At 33.0% G+C, this 15672-nt stretch overlaps 1 protein-coding gene across 5 annotated transcripts; it reads right to left on the bottom strand.

The window, feature by feature from the left end:
• Window positions 1–6745: 6745 nt before the first annotated feature.
• LOC133802442 (GPN-loop GTPase 3) lies at window positions 6746–13739 on the bottom strand. 5 transcript variants are annotated; one of them, XM_062240743.1, is made up of 10 exons: window positions 13458–13739; window positions 10286–10486; window positions 10025–10133; window positions 9792–9873; window positions 9525–9610; window positions 9162–9265; window positions 8513–8643; window positions 8316–8409; window positions 7669–7724; window positions 6746–7132 (listed from the first exon to the last, which is right to left on the bottom strand). In XM_062240743.1, the coding sequence occupies exons 2-10, from the start codon at window positions 10328–10330 to the stop codon at window positions 7036–7038; spliced, it is 804 nt and encodes a 267-aa protein (XP_062096727.1). In that variant the 5' UTR covers window positions 10331–10486; window positions 13458–13739; the 3' UTR covers window positions 6746–7035. The 5 variants fall into 5 exon arrangements, with proteins under 5 accessions (XP_062096727.1, XP_062096730.1, XP_062096726.1 ...); XM_062240746.1 differs by having other exon boundaries at window positions 10286–10403; XM_062240742.1 differs by lacking the exon at window positions 13458–13739 and adding an exon at window positions 12041–12484.
• Between the last annotated feature and the right edge of the window lie 1933 nt (window positions 13740–15672).

The raw sequence follows: 15672 nt of genomic DNA, 5'->3' as shown, positions 1-15672 counted from the left end.
AGGGTGGTCCTCGTCAAGGTCAACAGAGATGGTCCTTAAAATAATACTCGGGTACTTGGAATACGGAGTTTCAATGACAGCGTACTTGATGAGACAATTATGGATGTGGTCTATGATTAGTGAGGTGATGTTGAGGCTTGACATGGCAAGAAGTTCGACCAGCTTCCGCATTGGGTTGACATGTCCTTGAGCTGGCATCAGAAAGATCAAAACTCGTGTAACTATTTGTGGCCCTTAATTTTTCATGATTGAAAGGATATTTTCCTTTTAAAATTTAGTGGAACAATGAACATATCCTTTACATAGACCTCTGCAAATGTGAAATACTTGAGATTTTTTTAAAAGGATAAAAGAAGAAAATGAAGAAAGCTAAGAATACGAAAATTCAGAAAATGAATGCTTGAACTTGTGATCAATTAATTAAGATAGAGCGTATAATAGATATAAAAGTGTGGCCTTGGGCTAAAGCAATCTAGGCTCATTCCTACGGCCCAATCAGGCCAAGGGCCCCCAATTTGGCTTTGGGTAGGCCCTGGGTTAAGGCGAGCAAGGCCCACGCCTAGGACCCAATTAGGCCATGTGTCCTATTAGGCCAAGGGCCACTGTTTTTTTTTACTAAATTATATACAAATTTCTTGAAAAGAACTTCACATTAAACTTGGAATCTCGCCGGACTCAACAAGACGTGGAAAGAAAAATTGAGACCAGAAGCATCAACCAGAGAAAGTCTGAAAATGAACACTGGGAATTTCAAGCTCCTCAGCAACATGTATAATAAACCCATCAAAGATCACATTTGATATCATATAAGTAACATAAGGACTATGACCCAACCCAAGTGATCCCGAGATAAACATCTCTATCAAAATGGGCTTTGTCTTCTTGTTCCATGAATGGATGATTTCCCAAATTTGTTTACCTTTTCGAGGGTGGTCCTCGTCGAGGTCATCTGAGATGGTCCTGAAAATAAAGCTTTAGCACTTGGAATATCGAGTTCCAATGTCGGTGTACTTGATGAGACGATTGTGGATGTGGTTAGTGTTAAGGAAGGTGATTTGGAGGCCTAGCAATAAGCTCGGCCAGCTTTCGCATTAGGTTGACATGTCCTTGAGCCAACATCGGAAAAATCAAAACTGGTGTAACTATTTGTGGCCCTTGACTTTTTATGATTGTAAGGAATTTTTCTTATAGAATGTAGTGGTACAATGGACTCGTGCTTTGCATATACCTCTGCAAATATGTAATACTTGAGATTTTTTTAAGAGGATAAAAGAAGAAAATGAAGAAAGCTAAGAATACGAAAAAAATTAGAAAATGAAAGCTTGAATTTGTGATCAATTAATTAAGGCAGAGAATACAGAAGATATATAGGGGTGGCCTTGGGCTAAAGCAAGCTAGGCTCATGCCTACAACCCAATTAGGCCAAGGGCCCCCAATTCGAAATTCTTTACTAAATTATATGCAAATTTTATTAAAAATGCCCTCACATCAATCTTTCTTATGTGTCCAATTTGGCGTCAGCTCTGGGCTAAGGCGAGCAAGGCCCACGCCTAGGGCCTAATTTTTCCACGTGTCCCATTAGGCAAAGGGCCACCAATTTTAATTTTCTTTTTACTAAATTATATACAAATTTATTGAAAAGGCCTTCACACTAAACTTGGAATCTCGTTAGACTCAACAAGAAGTGGAAAGAAAAATTGAGACCAGAAGCATCAACCAGAGAAAGTATGAAAATGAACACTTGTAATTCCAAGCTCCTCAACGACATCTATAATAAACCCACCAAATAGCCCATTTGATATCATATAATTAACATAAGGACTATGACCCAACCCAAGTGAGCCCAAGACTAGCATCTCTATCAAAATGGGCTTGGTCTTCTAGTTCAATTGATAGAAGATTTCCCAAACCCGTTTACCTTTTCTAGGGTGGTCCTCATCGAGTCCATCCAAGATGGTCCTAAAAATAAAACTTTGGCATTTGGAATACCGAGTTTCAATGTCGGTGTACTTGATGAGATGATTGTGGATGTTGTCGGTGTTGAGGAAGGTGATGTGGTGGCCCGATGTAATATATTGGCCTCTTGAGACATGTCAAGTGCACGTTACAAGCTTGGATGGCGCCTAATTAGATGCGCGTGCAAGGGTGCAGGCTGGTGGGCATGCTGATGTATAGTTGTACGATAGTGAAATTTTTGTAAATATCTTCAATATTGCCTGAAAATGGATGAGACTTGGTATTTTCCATATTTAAAGGTCAATGAACGCAATGGTATGATCAAATTTGAGAGATTCGGAGAATTAGCGAGCTGAGAACCAAATATGTCTCCCAAGCAAAAATCATATATGTTCCTCGTAGGAAGCTAAAAGTTCAGAAGGCTCTTTGTAAGGGGAGCACCTAGTGTCAGCTCTCCACCACCCCTGGCGCAGGTGCGCTAATTGAGCTACTATTTGTTGGGAGGGCTAGTAAGGTAGGCATATGAGGACCACGAATGGACTTATATGTCTCCATGAGTAGGAGTACTCATGGACATTATTGGGTCGCCCCGGTAATGTGTCGAAGTGTGCTGCCATAGGTTTATGGGTACGGTTCCCTTGGCTTGTCGATATGCCGCTTGCATAGAACGTGACCCAAACCTCCGAGAGATATCATGGTGCGCCATGGGCATGAGTCTGGACATGAGATGGCACAGGAAGTCATTCGTGGGACTTGTTAGCATACATGCATTGGAGGGTGAACTATGCTTGAGAATGACAGAGGTCCAGTGTGTGCTACTAGTCTGGCAACTAGTCTTGAGGGTCTGCCAACATGAGTGAAGGCATGGTTCCTTGAGGATTGGACCATGGACATATGGGAGACCTTGGACCATGACGGGAGCTATTCGGACAGTATCGAATGGGGCATGACAAAAGGTGTTGGCACGTCAGCTTGGTGTTGGATCTTGGCCACATATGCTACCTTGGCTTGCGAATGTCTGGGTGAGCATCGGTTGTGGGATTTTATTTGCCACAATGAGACTCTATGGATAGTGTGAGTATCTTGGCTAGAGAGCCTTGATGCACAGAAGCACTCATAAATGTCAGAGAGTGTGACTCGACGAGAGTTGTTCGAGAGCAAAAGTGTGCAAAGGTACACAGTCGCGGGAAAAAATGTGCCCATTTTTATCTGAATAGTTGGAAGGCTGACCTTGGCTCAGAGGAGTCAAGGTGCCGCTTGGGCATTTCTGCTGTCAAAATGTTAGGCCGTGACACCTGACATGGGAAGAAGCTGGGCCAGCTTCTATATGTGGTTGACATGTCCTTGAGCCAGCATCCAAAAGATCAGAACTCATGTAACTAATTGTGGCTCTTGATTTTTCATGATTATCAGGATATTTTCTTTTAGAATGTAGTGGACAATAAACTCGTCCTTTGCATAGACCTCTGCAAATTTATAATACTTGAGATCTTTTGAAGAGAATAAAAGAAGAAAATTTAGAGAGCTAAGAATACGAAAAGTTAGAAATAAGAGCTTGAACTTGTGATCAATTCATTAAGGTAGAGGGTTAAAGCAGACTAGGCTCACGCCTAGGGCCCAGTTAGGCAAAGGGCTCCCAATTTGAAATTTTTTACTAAATTATATATAAATTTTATTTAAAAGGCCCTCATATTAACTTTTTTCTAGGGTCTAATTTGGCTTAAGGTCGATCCTGGGCTAAGACGAGCTAGGCCCTAATTTGGCATTAGATCCCATTAGGCCATGGACTACCAATTTTAAATATTTTACTAAATTATATACAAATTTTACTAAAATGTCGCTCATATTAATCTTTGACTAGAGTCCAATTTAGTTCATGACCGACCTTTTGTGCACTACAATAAAATAACCTGAAACCAAACTAGCTCCTTCCTGAACTCCCTAGAATCAACCCCAAAAATGTATTCACCAGCAAATTCTTATCAATTCCATAAAATGGTCATGTTTTTGTTTAGTCCATTCAACTTGGAGGAGCCTTAAATGCTAGAATCATTTTTACATGATCAAATTTTGTTAAATTATTTTAATATATATATATAGCAAAACACTAATTAGATATGGAATACAAAGTAGGGTATGCAAGTAATAAAAAGGTAGGGCTCAACAACATAACAGTTCACTTTGTGTACATCGTCTTATACCAATAGTATATTGAACAAATCTTTCTTGTCGGGATGGAACAAGTTTGTAGAAATTTATTACGCAAAGAAACTCTCTCAGATCTATAAATGTTTATTTGCTATATGATTTTGTAATGAAATCTTGAACTCTTAACTACTAAAAATCTAGTCAATGACTAGATTAATAAATACTCTTTTGGATATGAATATTTGTTCTTCTAACTGTTTCATTTTAAAAGGAAAGCTACTTCATATGCGTTGTTGTGCGCATATTTTGAATCTTATTGTCAAGGATGGCTTGTCTGTTATTGGTGATAGCATTGACAAGATTCGAGACAGTGTTGCTTATTGGTCGGGCACACCAAAGAGGTATGAGAAATTTGAGGACACTGCTCGTTCTCTTGAAGTGACATGTACTAAAAAGTTATCACTTGATTGTCAAACAAGGTGGAATTCAACATACTTGATGCTCAACATAGGTTTATTGTACAATAGAGTATTTGAACGATTAAAACTGCGTGATTCGAGGTATGTTAGATATGCGCCATCAGAAGATGATTGGATTAGAGCTCAAAAATTGTGTGACAAGTTGGAAGTGTTTCATGAGGTGACAGAGTTGTTTTTTGGAACCAAGTATCCTACAGCTAATCTTTTTTTCCCAAAGATGTGTCAAATTAAAATGAGAATTAAAGCATGGATGACAGTAAATGAGCCCTTTATTAGGGACATGGCAACTCAAATGATGTCTAAGTTTCAAAAGTATTGGGAAGAGATTCATGGGCTTATGACTGTGGCAGTTGTTTTGGATCCAAGATATAAGTTTATGTTGATCGAATATTATTTTCCTACCATTTATGGAAATGATCAATATGAGATTGAAATTGAGAAGGTCCGCAAGCTTTGTTATGAGCTACTAGAAGAGTACAGTTCTAAGTTTCCTAATCTTAGAGAAAGAAGTCAGCAAATGGATAGTGTATCAGCATCTTCTCAAACACAAATAGATGATCTATCTATAAGTTTTTGTAAGAGTCATACATAGTTGATCTTGATGAATAAGGTAGCAGGTCAATAAAGAAGAAGAAAGTCATTTGATTCTTTTGAAGCATCAAAAGTGGAGTGCTATGTTGCATATGATAGTTTTATTTTACTTTGTTCTCTTGAGAAACTCTCATTATACTTGGCGAATTCTTGATTTAAATGATGATATAATGATATGATTTAATACAATTCTCTCATGTTACTTATATACATGCATAATATGTAAAATTGACATTTTATATGTGGTTTAGAATATCTTTAATTTTAAATAGAATTTAGGTGTAAGATTTATAAAAAAAATTATTCCATAACTACTCTATGAAAGAATTGTAAATATTGAAAAATATGTTTTATTTAATTATCCTTATTCTTGTAATTATTTTTGTAAATTATAAAATAAAATATTTGAAGGTGTAGTTGACAAGAAGTGTAAAAAATAAGGATTGCAATAAAAAAAAAATTAAGTTTAAAGAGAATTCTAAAATTAGAATTTAATGTTTCTTAAAAAAAAAAACAAATTGGGCGAGGCAAACCCGCCCCGATTAAGACGGGGCGGGGCGGAAGCGGGGTGGGGCAGACCCGCCCCATTTACATGCTTAGGAAATTATCTCACTCAATGATTAGAATCTGTAATTGAAGTCTGTGAGGCTTTCTTAATTACAGTATAATAAATTAATAACCTCAATTAAATTATATTTTTGTCCAATTTTGATTCAAGACTAATAAGATGAATTTATATATGGTTAAATTTATAAGATAATAATTTTTATTTCAAAAAATAATCTCATTATTCATAAAAATAATTTTAGTTTTTCACAAATATGGATAGATTTATAATTTTTATTTATTGTTGACTAATGATACAATAAATACATTGCATATACTTTTATGAATTTGATATGGCATTATTTAGTAATTTAAGTGCATTCATTAATTTTTTGTCATGTACGCACGCACTTAATGTTTTCATAATTATTATCTTGATAAAATAAAATTTTATTAACTAATGTATAAATTAATAAATTATTGATTTAAATATATAATAATGTTTCTATTAAATAATAATTTTCATAGTCCGACCTTATTAAATTATAAAAGTTTTATTGTATTAATGTCAACAAACCAGCTAATAATTGGTAACCCTTAGGTGGATCGATCTGTTTTTAAAAACAAACTGACACCGTACCATACAGTAATACACATAGGCCGATGATTCATCTCACACGGACGCAATGTTCTTCTATACTTCAATTCAAGTAATCTTCACAAAAGACAAATAAATAAATATATGTTCTTATTAATCTTAGTTTTTGTTTCAGGTTGCTTTCTATATATTATATTAAGAAAGAAGTATTCTTTCAATAATCACGATAATATTATTGTTCAGCAAATAATGTTACTCTTAAAGATCATATTAAGTGTGCTTCCAAATAGACAATTTACAAAAATTATAATTAAAGTGTACACTAATTTTCTTTTTTAAATTTGGTTGATAAACATAGAAGAGAAAGGAAAAAAAATGAAGAAAACAAGGATTAGCTTTGCATTTCATATAAAGTACTAAAGATTAATTACTACTTATAATAACCTCATTTAGTATATTAATATATTAACTCTTCCTCTTGACAAATCAGACATTAACGTAATCTCGTCAAATGAAAGATGTTAAAAAAAAAACTATTTGCATTTCATTTTTCAAAATCCACAAACTCTGCTTCGAGCATTCTCCAAACTTTAAAAAGAACCACTTTAAAAATCATCATAACTCAATGCATGTCTTCTTTTACTCGATGCTGTATCACTCCATAACACCAAAAAGCTTTTAACGCAACACATCTCAGATAAATATGACGGGAAAATCTCAGTCATCATTTTCTGGATCAAAGTCCTTGATCTTCACATCAGCGTCTTCTCCAAATTGTATGCATGTGTCAATTTGAGCCAGCACATACTTTATACTGTAAGGAAAAACAAACAGAAGTTATATGTTAGGAACATTGCGGCCTACATTCTGTTCCTGTGAAAATAAACAGATATTTTTCAAGCATTTACTCGTTAAGTATATAGTACAACGCGGTGAGGGATAGGTGGATTGGTCAAGCTCATGGTTTAATTCTATGAGAGTTGGAGTGTGATTGCTTAAAGGCAACCTAACCGTTCCTATGACACAAAAGTAAGGTTCAGTTTGAGGGCAAGGATTCCACCTGATAACTTCTAACTACAAAACTCCATTTCTATAACAGTAGCACACGTAGAGAGCACAAACTGCTTACGCAGTTACGGCGGGAAGAGGGAGTTGGTAGACATTGTCAAAATGTCTTGAGTGGGTAGACAATGTCTTGAGTGGGTAGATCTTGTTGAGATGATTATGATTACTAATTGACTATTAATGTTTCAACAATCCAAATCCAAAACTAAGTGCTTCCGTGAAAACTACTTATAGAACACCATTGATGACCACAAATAAATGCATTAATGTAGAAAGAGAAACCACCTGCTCTCCTTCCTCAAATCCAGTGGTATAAAGCTCACCATGCTAAACTCATCAACCTAAAGTGAAAACAAATGCAGAATAGTTAGTTATGCACAATCCATCACATCCCAATATACCATACCCTTGTATAATCAAATGTTAAATTTATGCAAAGACGAAGGGCTTTATTCTTAATAAATGCTTATAAAATCTTAGAACCCTTAAATCATCAAATATGAATGTATCAAGAATCCGCCTTGACATTGTTATGTTAAACAAACGATACCAGTGGCCACCTCAATCCATACATCATAAGCAAGCATGAGAAACCATTAAGACAGTAATGAATGAGCTACTCTCATTGGAAACTCTAATGAGCTCCTTTTAATGAGTAGATTTGCATTTCCCTACAAAGGAAACAATCTACAACAAAAATGGAATAAAAAAAATTAGAAAATAGCCATAATGCAATGTCACGTCTGTCCCTAACATTGTGTAAAAATAATTAAAAGATAATAAATAAAAATTATTTGATTACTGCTGCAACACTACATTGCATGTGTTTGACAAGAATTTAAGCTACAACTTCTTCAAAAGAAATCAGAAAAAACTTTTTGTATTTGCACTTTCAAATTTGGAACACAAGTACATCAAATCCATCTACTCACCAGTTCAATCAAAGCTTTATTCAGCTTTGCAAATTGAGGAGCCATCCTTTGATTTAACTCTGACAACAAAAACTGAGGCTCCGGTTCCAAAAAACTAAGAGCAAATAGAAAATAAACATATTAGGACACTACCTTTTAATTATATATATATATATATATATTGTCAAGAAAGAAGAAAGGGATGGTAAATCCATTACTCTTCAATATCCTTCTTGTTTGAGACAAGGTCCATTTTGGAGAGAATATTAACATGGGGCAACTCAAGCTGGACCATTGCAGAGAGAGATGCCATGCACCCACTAATGAACTTAGTCACATCCGTCATAAACTGATACGACAGAAAAATGAGCACCATTAGTATGAATAAACAAACAGCACATGGAAAACTAGCCAAGGGAAGAAAAAAAAAATAAAAGCACCGTCTGTAGTCGGATAAAGAAGATAAGTGATAGGTTGCATTTGATAGCAGAATAGAATTATGGTTACAATCATACATAAGTTATATGATGTTATCTGAAATAGGAAAATAGTTAGCCATCTTGATAACTGCATTGAATTTAGGAAATTTAGAGTAAGGACTACTTTTGTAATGAAGGTCCAAGGTGGGAATTTGAAATCTGCTAGAACATCAACTAAACAATCATTTCAGAAGTAATTGAACAGTTCCTCAGTGTGATATAGAAACAAATGCAGACATCAACTTAATGATCATTTCAGAAATAATAAATACTTCCTCAGTATGATTAAAAAAAGAAAGAAAGAATGCAGGGTATAGCTGCCATGAACACGACATAAAAAAGGGTAATCCAAAAGAGAAAAGGAAGAAAAAGAAGAAATCACATTTACCTGAGAATCAAGCAAATATACTCCACAAACATTGAAGTTTCTACTTTTCAAATGGTCCACAAAATTCCGAAGCACAGGAACATGCGAAAAAAGTTCTATCTGACCTACAGAGTTTATAATGTATAATGTGTTGGTCATAAATTTCAGTTATAATTCACTTGAGAGAAAATACAAGAAGAGAAAGGGCAAGACAACAAATATTATAAACGTACAAAAGGTAACACAATACCCTATTTTCTTTTCCTTTCATTCTTCTTTTTACCACATAAAGGCACATGGACTTTCACAGTTATGAAACTAGAAATAGACTTTAATCAACAGACACAAACTAGCACCCAGTTAAATTTGGACAATAATGGATACCTGGACAGTCAAAAACAAGGTAGTCATCATCCAAGTAATTTTCCAATTCTTCTGTTAACCAATCATCCAAATTTTCTTCGAGGTGTCTAAACAAATGTTAAGGCTGTCCATTTACAAATCTTATCAACAAGATAGTTCCACCAAAACTATGCCCTAAGTCCTTGAACATAGATTAAAATCCCAAGAAAGCATTTTGAGTCAAGAATATAAGAGAAAATCATGCTCAGAAAGATCAATGATGAAAATTAAAAAGTACATCAAGGATACTCCATGCAGTACATAAGGCCACCATTGGGACCTAAGCCGAGTTCCTCCATAACATCTTCCAATGAAATCAGTTCTCTAATATCTGCAAGCAAAAATAAAGAGAAAAAACTTAAGTTTCTGGTACTATAACACAAGGAAAGAAAATGAAAATCCCTTTTGCAAATAGAAAATAAAAGTCCAGATGAAACAAATAAAACTGGAATAACAATAAAGAAAGAAAATGGTGTACATACCAAAGGCGACAGGGTAATCAAAGTTTTCTGCAGCAGGATCTAGGTTTATAATATGTATAGTCCTCCCAACAGCTTCACAATGTCGGTAAAGACTAGAACAGTATGTTGACTGATTACAATGACAAACAAACATACCAAATGGTGAATAACAGCGTAACAACAAAATTTACAACAAAAAAAGAAACATACCACTTAAAAAAAAATGCAGAATTCTATACAAGGACATGGTTTTCGGGATAGTAGTTAAAAGCAGTGAATCACCTTTCCACTTCCTGCAGGGCCAATTACAAGCTGAGCATACCCCATGATGCCTTCAAACAGCCTCAATGACAAAATCAAGTTGGGCAGAGAGAATTGAAGATTCTAAGAGATTCAAGAACTGCAGCAGCAATATAGGCAACACACCAAACCCCAACCGCAAACAACAAATTCAGGAAGTCAGCGTAGGCCATACCATACACACTGATCACAGAGAGAATAAAAGAAAGCCTGAATTATTAATAACTGCAATTAAAAATATAATAAGAATTTCACTTCAATCAGTATACACAAACAATAAACTGTTCCAGTTCATATCATCATTCATCAAGGAAAAATAAACAGTAGTATGAACAAAACAAAGAAAGGAGAAAAGGAAACTTAGTTTAAACAATTTAATCACTACACTAAATGTGGGTAATTATTAAAACAATAACAAAAAAAACCCTCCAAATAGCACAAGTCCTCCCAATGCAGTAATTATCACAATATAACCAGAATTTGGTATGCTTTAAGAGTTGGTTATTAACACTTTAACAGAATCTGTAATTCAGACAAGCAATGCACAACAGTTGAGAAAGATACAATGGCTATTTAACAGTAATTGTTGTGCTAGTCAGTTTGTGTTATGCCAAACAGTTTTTTTCAAAATAATCTATTAATTTTAACAGAACCTGTCAAATACCAACAGCACTCTTGAAGAGATGCAATGGTAACTAATTAGTGAAGCACTGTCTATTTTGGTTCACAACTTCTCACTGTTGAAGAGATGCAATGGTAACTAATCCCTGAAGCTTTGTCTATTTTGGTTCACAACTTGGCAATTATTCAGTGAAGCATTGCCTATTTTGCTTGTCCTATTAAAATGCCAAATACCATTTGAAAAAAAAATACAAAACATCACTCGAATCTTCATCCAAACAGAAACTTTACAAAATTGTTCCAAATTGCATGCAAAGGTACATTATTTGCACGAGTAAAAAATATCGTTAAAGAAAAATCAAACTTAAAAAAAAATTCAGGGAGTTATTAAACGTTGGCTTATGAAAACTCCGGGAAGTAATTCAAAAGCGGCTTGTGAATACCAGCAGCAATTATGAAAAGATTGCAAACATTCAAAAGGTTTTCGATTCCACTATAGTTCTACCAAAAAACCAAAAAAAAACGATTCATGGTCATCAATTCAAAAAGCTTAAACCTCTTCTTGTGAACTATTTTTCTCAGGTGTGTTCAAGTAATAGTGTAATACAGTGTGATTTCATCTCTAAAGATTTTAAGGAACAATCCAAAAGTTAGATTTATTGCTTTCACAATGGTTGTAGCATAAAAATAATATTAGTTCGGTACATAAGCATAATTTTTTTTGGTAGCAAGTACATAAGCATAATTGAATTTAATATTTTTGGGAAAAGATCACTTGAAATTTGAAAACACTTTCATAAAATAAAATAAAAGAATGCAAAAAGAAAAAATTTCAGAATAAAATAATAATAATAATAAAATGATGCTTTAAATTTTGTAGAACCCTGCTTCTCACAACAACAAAGTTCTTTCCCCATGAAAGTTGGAGTAAACAAAAATGTGATCAAAGCAAAATGGGTAACGAAATCGATTAATTAAAGAATGTAACTTGACTGTAAGTAGTTTGAAGTGCTGGTATATACATACTATACTGTACTATTCTATACTATGTATCACTACATGTACACCATAATCAATAGATGAAAAGGCATGACAAATAAGAAGATATTAAAGCACCTGGTCTATGGAATATCAACAACTTCTTCTCCTATATTGATAAAGAGAAGAAACCCACTCTTATATTTGATTAGGCATATTCTTCTCCCCACACTCTCTGCCCAAAATAATTAAGCTCGTACACAGGTTACCCTTCTTCTCCACAATACCCAAAACATAACACAGAAAAAGACCCAAAATTAGCCCACGACAAAGAGGGTGACACGAAAGGATTAGAGAGACGACGATATAGAGAGATTGACGGAGTGAGGGAGATGGCGACAAATAGAGGTGGCGGAGTGAGGAAGACGGCAAGATACGAAGGGTGGCTCTGAGGGAAACTGCACAAACGAGCCAAAAAGATAGAGCGGTGGCAGAGCAAGGGTGGCTCTGTTAGGGAGAAGGCTGAAAGATGGCTCTAAAACGTGAGGGTAAGGGTGAATTTGACCGTGTGAGCATATAATAGAAACCCTAACAAAATTTTGGGTGAAAAAATTTGGGCTTGGGTGTATTAAAGCTTTAGTATTTTATGTAAAATTTACACAAATACCTTGAAAATGTAAACTAATTTCAATTTTATTGACTTATATACCACTTTTTTTTTTTTTAAATAATTTCAACATTATATAAAATCAGGAAAAATAATTAAAACATTAAAAAAATATATTTAAAAAAAGAACTAATTGATTTTCAAATATTAAAAAACAGATTTTCTCTCCTTCATCTTCTTCCTGTCTCTCTCTTCTCCCTTCTCCTTCATCTTCTTCCAGATCTTTCTTCTCCCTTCTTCATCTAATCATCTAAAAAACATTCCTTTTCATTTCATAAATCATTCCAACGAAACTGGTTTCACAAATTGAAAGAGACCACAAAGAAATTCGCAATTACAAACAATATCAATAAAAATACTTCTTTTACCCTAATTTGTACATTATTCTCACTGATTAAACCAACCCTATATTAAGTGAAAATGGAGAAAATAGAGCTCTTTGTTATAGAGGCAAGCATTAACAAATATGATCCAATAGGTTGCATTAATAAATGAATACTTCAATATCATGAGTTTGAAATACAGAGGCAATTGAAATAAATGAATTGTGTTTACAGAAAAATGAATAAAATATATTGTGCTCATAATACACCACTCGAGAGAATTCCAAGATACCAGTGAAAAAAAAAACTTGATCTAATTATAGCTCTAATAACATAAGTTATGGTTCTTCTGAAATGATGGAAAAAAAACTAATTAGGCAATTCTGCTAAGTAAAATTAAAGATGAACCTTCAGCAAGAAAAAGTCAAGAAAATGCACACATATGTTCTATATGTATCACCCCTAAAAATAAAATAAATCCAAACCCTAATCGAATATTAACAAAATTTAGGCCTTCAGTATACAATATGGGGAATTGAAGATGAAGGGTTAAATTGAGAAATACCGAGAGCTTGGCTTTATCGTTTTGTTCCTGGGTATGAGACTGAGACTCATTCGTTACATAGGTTCTTCACCATTTCTTCAGTCACCTTCTCCTTCTTATTCTTCGTCGTCTTCGCCGTCGGTGGTAAGTTTGACAGCAGAGGAGAATCTCTTAAGGGATGAGAAAGAGGCTGATGACGCTGAGGCCAAGAAGAGAGGTCGAAAGTTTAGTCAGAAGAAGCAAGATAAAGAGCGATACCGAGAACAGAAGAGAGAGAGACGGGAAGAAGAAAGAGAGGGAGGATAGAGAGAGAAAATCAATTTTTTAATATTTGAAAATCAATTAGTTTTTTTTAATATATTTCTTTAATGTTTTAATTATTTTTTCTGATTTTAAATAATGTTGAAATTATTTTTAAAAAAATTAATATAAAATGGACTAATAAGATCATGACAACTGTGATCCTACTCAATCATAATAGTATTTAACGGTAGTGACGGAATTGCTCAAATTATAACGTTTGATATTTAATCCATTGAAAAAAAATGTGGTATATAAGTTTATAAAATTGAAAACATGTAGTATTTATGCCGCAAATACCATATTCCAAAAATACCTATAACATGCCTTATCAACATGGTATAACGGGATTTTAAAAAATTGAGAAATCCTACTTTCCAAATTTTTTTGTTTTTATGGGTTGTAAAAAATTAACTTTTGGTTGCTTACGATATTGATAAGATGCCGATTGATTACTTTTTTATATATAAAAAGCTTTAGTTTTACATCATATTATTTCAAATACTTTTTGGTTACTCAAAACTTATTTGTATATATCTTAATATACTAATTATTTAATTTTAGGTTATATTATGGTATCTTATTATTTAAGATACATTTTGATATCATTCAAGGTTATTTCAGAAACTAATTAGTTGTCATATATAATAACAAGTTATCATATAGCTATTAATAAAAATTAATTTTGTATACTACACACTAGCTTTTAAATGAAAATTTTTAATAGATTTTTTTAGTCATGTAATTTACATATCTTATTATTTAAGATACTTTTTACATTACCTTCAAGCATATTTTAGAAAAATTAGTTATAGTATCAATAGTTATTCTTATAATTCCAAGTTACCATGAATAGCTTATAATAAAGTTACATTTTTGTTGCTTTTAAAATCATTTAAGATACCAATTAGTTACATTTTAATATATGCCTAAATTCTTAGGTATCACACAAATTTAAGCAATCAACTTACTTAGTGTGTTACCAAAAAGAGTTTTTTTACGTTCTATTTAAAAGTTACCAACCAGTATTCTAAAGAATCTATTTTTAAAAAAAGTTACTTAAAATGTTTTTAAAATAGCTTAAAAAAATTTATTTATTGTTTTAGTCACTCATATATTTTTACATGTGAATTATAGAGATATACTGATTAACCAAGCAAAAAAAAAAATTACAAGTTATTTTAAAATCATAGCAAATAATGCACATTTTTTAGATTCTTTAATTTAATTTTTACTTAAAAAAACTAAAAAGCATATACAAAGTTACTTTTCATACATTATAGAAATTATCAGGCAAATTTTAGAGATAAATTTGGAATTAATTAATTAAAATAAAGATTTTTGTAGAAAGGTAACTAATCATTATCTAATTGGTATCGTAAGCAACTAAATTGTTGCTTTTAATTTTAGTGACAGCGAGAAAACATATGCTTCCCACATTTCAAAATTACTACATTGAAGAGTAGGTCGCGATGGTATCACTCTTGAGCTTAAACGACCAACAATGTGGCGGTAATTTTTTTTTAAAGTTGTGGAGAAGAAAGAGGAAAAAGAGAGAAAGAAAGGCAGTAAAAACAACAATAATTTTTTAATTAAGATGGCTCAAAGCATTTTTTAAATTAAGATGATAAAAATGTGCCAAATGTAAATTTTTTTATTGGAAAAGTTACAAAATTACATTAACATTTAAAATATATATATATGAAAAATATAGTGGATTACAAAAATACGATTTTTTTTAATTAAAAACATAGAGGGACAAAATTATAAATACAGAGTGGTATAATTGTAATACAAAAAGGTAAAATACAATTTTTTGTAAACATTTGTTACAGATTTGTAAACACATGTTACAGATTTGTAAACAACCATTACATGTTTGCAATGACTATAAATAAATCACAAGAACAAACATTGGATTATGTTGTAATTTATT

This window comes from Humulus lupulus, chromosome 9 (genome assembly GCF_963169125.1).
Source record: "Humulus lupulus chromosome 9, drHumLupu1.1, whole genome shotgun sequence".
In the NCBI taxonomy this organism is placed as follows: Eukaryota; Viridiplantae; Streptophyta; class Magnoliopsida; order Rosales; family Cannabaceae; genus Humulus; species Humulus lupulus.
The sequence above is the reverse complement of the archived record's forward strand: the minus strand, read 5'-3'. Positions and strand labels throughout refer to the sequence as shown.